This window comes from Postia placenta (genome assembly GCF_002117355.1).
Source record: "Postia placenta MAD-698-R-SB12 unplaced genomic scaffold POSPLAscaffold_2, whole genome shotgun sequence".
NCBI classification, from domain to species: Eukaryota; Fungi; Basidiomycota; class Agaricomycetes; order Polyporales; family Adustoporiaceae; genus Rhodonia; species Rhodonia placenta.
Window position 1 is genome coordinate 1,243,175 of NW_020169833.1, and position 5,173 is coordinate 1,248,347.

Sequence of the window (5,173 nt, forward strand, 5' to 3'; positions counted from 1 at the left end):
GAGTGTGTGGGTTCCGAGAGAGAACGCCGGTTGCTTGGGGAGTTTCGACCTAATGTCGCGACTTGAGGTCAAGCGACAGGGGAATACCTAAAAGCAAGGGGCGTCCGACTGGTTCTCACCGAAGCGATGGTGAGCGAGGCTCAAACCTAAGGCTAGGGACAAGAAAATGTATTAGTTAGTAAAGTAAGAAAGAATACAAAGGAGGGCTTACTGACCTAGGGACAAGAGGTCGAAACTGAGGTCCCTAGGGCAGCAGAGGCCGGCTTATATACATGGGGAGATTAGGGCAGGCTGTGCGCGTTGGTCCGTGCGCAGCTGGTCTGTGCGCAGCATGCCGACGCGGCCCCGGGGGCCGGTGAGTCAGAGCGGCTGCGTCAGCGGGGCCCGAGCTGTGCCGTGCACTGCCGTCCTATCTAATCTAATCGTACAGTAGATAACAACGCGTCCATATCAGGCAGGTAGTACAGAGGTCGCGGGTTCGAGCCCGCGAAAAGGAAAAAATTAAAAAACGGCTAGACGCCGTGCCAACTCGTGACAATTGGCTCAAACCCCTTGCACGCCACCCTGCATCGTTCCAATGTGTCGTACTCGCCTTCCTTGGCCAGACCATGGAAGATGTCCAACCATATCTCATTTGGGAACGGCGACACCATGGCATGGAGATCTTCACAATGTGTCAGTAATTCTGTCTATAGAGATGTCTACATGCATCGCGATTACGCTATCTCACAGAGCTCACCGGAATGTCGCAGTACCAAGGAAGGTCTTCAGTCTGCCATGATTTGACGAGCCGCAGTCGAGACGAGGTGCGTACAGCTAGTTGATATACATTTGCTGAATATGTCAAACCTTAGCATGACATAGCTTCCATGCATCTGCTGAATGCCACGTGTTGCTCACGTTGCTCAACCCTCCAAACCTTCTTTGAGCGTCTTCTGTTCATCGCTGACGCTGGCCAATCCAGGATTTCCCCAGTTGCTCAACGATATCCTGAATTACCGCCTCAGCTGGCCTTACTAGAGTGCTTTTGGAAAAGCAGCAATGGCCTCACCGAAGACATACACCGTCTCGATCTCAGATACCGCTGCCGCTTTATCAGAGAACCTTATCGATATGAATAGACTTGACAGAGCTGCCATGTGCAAATGCGGGCCCAATCATGCGTGAAGCACCGAATATCGCTGGGAAGATGATCTCGTCTGCCTTGTCTGCCTTGAGATGGACTGGAGAGGCGGTATGCTCGATGGTGTCTGTGCCCTTGACAGTCTCATCAAACACATTGACCTCAGTGGGATCTTAAATAAGCACGCTCAGCTTTAAACAGAGATGGAGGGCACGCATACTGCAGTGTATCAGGGACTTCCTCTAGCTCGAGCCTGTAACCGTAGCCTGCGAACATTTGCACTCCTTTATGCTCGGAGCGCGTCGTCCCGCGAACAGAGTAGTCGCTCATGGAGAGTGCATAATAGTTTCTTCGCTCTGTTCCTTGTGTATTCTCTTACTGACACCATTTCTAGCTCGCTTCATTCTCGACTTGCTCTCCTCAATCCTTATCCATAATGTGCCTCATTATTTTCCTATAAGAACTCTTGGAGGTGTCGCCATGCCATTTCGTAGTGCAGGTGTTGCAACTTGAGGTCAAGTGACTGGAAAACCTGAAGGCTGGGGGCGTCCGACTGATTCTTACCGAAGCAATGGTGAGCAACGCTCAAACCTAAGGCTAGGGACAAGTTTAGTTAGTTATTGAAAGATAAGTAAGTACAGGGGCTTACTGACCTAGGGACAAGAGGTCAAAACAGAGGTCCCTAGGGCAGCAGAGGCAGGCTTATATACAGGGGGAGTTTAGGGGAGGCTGTGCGCGCTGGTCCTTGCGCAGTTGGTCCGTGCGCAGCATGCTGACGCGGCCCCGGGGGCCAGTGAGTCAGAGAGGCTGTGTCAGCGGAGCCCGAGCTGTGCCACATACTGCCACCCATTTAATCTAATCGTACAGTAGATAGTGATGTGTCCATATCAGGCATGTAGTACAGAGGTCACGGGTTCGAGCCCACGAAAAGGAAAAAATTAAAAAACGGCTAGGTGCCATGCCAACTCGTGACAGCAGGGTTCATAAATCAACGGATGCAGTAATAACCTGCATTATTGGAATTTTGCGGTCAGAACCAAAGGTTGTGGACATGATGCAATGACTTGGCCGGCACTTTGAGGCGCACATGACAATATGAAAGGTACAAATACTACTCATGGGGTATATCCTACGGCGGAACAGTGATGAGTAGTGGTGAAGGGCGTTGGCGCAATGGTTATGAAACCAGGCGTGTGCGCAGCAACACGAAGGTGCGTACCTAAGATGATTGCAAGAGCGTTGTGCGATACGCCTTGCTGCGAAGTGCTGCTGGTATATGACGAGGACATCCATGTCCTGGTCTGTAATGTGTGTAGAATACACACACACATTGTACGTACCCGGTTGCTCAGCCTCGCTCAGAACATGCAAGTATCGAGGGGCAATGCAGCGGGAAAAGACGCACCATGTGAGGTACATGCACTACGCTCTCAAGGTTCAGGTTCACCGCCTCGTATATGATATAGGCTGGTCGCGACTTGTGGTAGCTACAACAAGCTACCTGGCAGCTTACATGGCCGACCACCACTGGGACTAGCGGGATACGGAACAACACTGTCCAACTAAGCAGCTGAACCATACATTGGGGCTCCTGATCGAGTTCCGGTGGTACATCCGACATGCAAAGGTGTCAAAAGATGTCAGTTTTGAATGTCGATAAGGTTCTCCGATGAGGTGGAGGCAGTAGCTTGAGACTACAGGTGGTCAGGAAGGCATGGAAGCGTGCAGAGCAGATGGTCATGTGTCGCATAAGCCGGGCCATGGTGGGACACTGATGGAGATATTGGGGGCAGTTGAGGATATCAATGAACTTGAGGGTACTAATGAACAATGAGCATCAAGACATCGATTGACTAATGGCCCCAATGAACAGAAGACCTTCGTATGGCCTGGAGTGTTGAGCGACGTCAATGACATGGATCGAAGCAGCAGGTGATGCATGGTAAGCTGTGCCTTGCTAAAGAAGGGTTCCCGAACCTCAGCCATATATATGGCCTCCATGAAGCGAATGTACACGCACCTCGACTGATGTGCATCCATCTATGATTTGTGAGGTCTCATTGGACTGAAAGCTTTCCATTGACACTTCTGGTGAGCTTCGTTAAACAGTGCGCTCTAGGAGCATATCGATATCTTACCAGATAAGACTGGCACGCTACAGTGCTCTGCATACCATGGTGTCACTCTTCCCGAATAAGATATGGTCGCACATCTTCCATAATCTAGCCAAGGAAGGTGAGTACGACACGCTGGAACAATGCCGAGTGTCACGAGTTGGTATGGCGTCTAGCTGTTTTTTAATTTTTTCCTTTTCGCGGGCTCGAACCCATGACCTCTGTACTACATGCCTGATACAGACGCATCATATCTACTGTATGATTAGATTAGATAGGACAGCAGTGCACGGCACAGCTCGGGCTCAACTGACACAGCCGCTCTGACTCACCGGCCCCCAGGGCCGCGTCGGCATGCTGTGCACGGACCAGCTGTGCACGGACCAGCGCGCACAGCCTCCCCTAAACTTCCTCTGTATATAAGCCTGCCTCTGCTGCCCTAGGGACCTCAGTTTCGACCTCTTGTCCCTAGGTCAGTAAGCTCATGTATTACTTACCTACTTACCAATGCTAACTTATCTTGTCCCTAGCCTTAGGTTTGAGTGTAGCTCACCATCGCTTCGGTAAGACTTAGTCGGACGCCTCCAGCCTTTAGGTTTTCTCCAGTCACTTGACCTCAAGTCGCGACATTAGGTCGAAACTCCCCTAAGCTGCCGGCGTCCTCACGGGACTTCTACATTCACCTTCCTTTCCCATAGGTCGGGTGGTGCGCACCACTACGATACCCTACGGTACATACGATACGTAGATAGCCCTACATACATCGCCACCCCTCGAGGAACGAACTCTTCAGCACCTGCACTTCAGTGGGCGGTGTTTGTCCTCATGGACGTGTGGTCTAGGTTCCTGCTGCATACTAGCCAAAAGCAGTACTGGGCCTCACGTGAACTGTGAACCTCAGGGTCTTCTCGGGCGCTGTAGCGTAAGCTAGTGTAGTACGGCCATTTTTAGTATGCACACCTCCCTGTCCTCTCCCCATCCATTGTGGCTGCCTGTCAAGGCCAGATCCATGCATTCGACTCTCAGGATCTCATCGATGTCTACATCCCAGACGGCCCTGAGACTGTCCTCTACCGTTGCGAGCAGCAGCCGTGCCCAAATCGGACACCCCGATCGATTGAGGAGGATTACCCTTGTTACAAGGCAATCAGATGGGCTCAACACCCCCTTGGCCCCCGCAGCACCCTCGCATCTCGATCCGCCTTGCGGTATTCTCGCCCTGTCTCCCCCAGCTCCCGACTTCCTCAAACTGTTGTTGCCAGTCCAAGTCAAGCACGAGGAGATCTCCCTCCAGACCCTGCGCCAGAGCCTGAGCCTAAGGAGAGTGCAAGTGAAGAAGAAGTCTCAGAGTTCGAGTCCGCGGATCCTGCTCGGCCCACCTTGCCGACAGCGCTCGCCTCTGCGTCAGCAGTCCCTAACGTACGTGACCCCCCCACCAAACTTCCTTCGGCGCCTTCACCGCCAACTCCACCGAGAGGCCGCTCGAGCACTCGCTCCTCTCGAAGTTCGACTAGCGGAGGGCCACCACAGCCGCCTCCGCCCCCACAGCGTCCTCTGTCCCCCCCGACGCCGATAATGTCGTCCCCTACAGCCGCCCCCGACAAGGAGACTTTGAAGCTCCTCCTCCCACTCCAATATGATGGCAAAACCATCATCGAGTGCAACCGGTTCCTGTCGCAGCTGCGCATCTACTGGTTGGTTAACACGTCATTGACCACCATTGAGCTTAAGGTGCAGGTCGCACTAAGCCTGCTCGATGGAGATGCCCGTGCCTGGGCCACTCCCTACTTTGCCCAGCTTGTGTCGGTGCAGATAGGAGTACAAGGGGCCACGACCCCATTCAGGAACGAAGTGGCCTTTGCCGCCGCCTTCAAGGCCCGCTTCAGAAATCTCGATGATGAGGCGGCAGCACAAGTGGAGCTGGCGAAGCTCTGCG

At 52.9% G+C, this 5,173-nt stretch overlaps 2 protein-coding genes across 2 annotated transcripts; one reads left to right on the plus strand and one right to left on the minus strand.

Annotated features, from left to right (window-relative positions):
- Window positions 1–1,095: 1,095 nt before the first annotated feature.
- Window positions 1,096–2,454, minus strand: POSPLADRAFT_1132166 (hypothetical protein; the record flags this gene model as incomplete). Its single annotated transcript, XM_024484183.1, has 2 exons — window positions 1,096–1,295; window positions 2,343–2,454. 2 exons carry the CDS (start codon window positions 2,452–2,454, stop codon window positions 1,096–1,098), a joined length of 312 nt encoding a protein of 103 aa, XP_024342824.1.
- Window positions 2,455–3,576: 1,122 nt separating this feature from the next.
- POSPLADRAFT_1108265 (hypothetical protein) lies at window positions 3,577–5,172 on the plus strand (the record flags this gene model as incomplete). Its single annotated transcript, XM_024483325.1, has 5 exons — window positions 3,577–3,652; window positions 3,710–3,713; window positions 3,768–3,800; window positions 3,936–4,050; window positions 4,189–5,172. Coding segments are annotated over 5 exons (1,212 nt in total), but the record flags the coding sequence as incomplete, so codon positions are not given.
- Between the last annotated feature and the right edge of the window lies 1 nt (window position 5,173).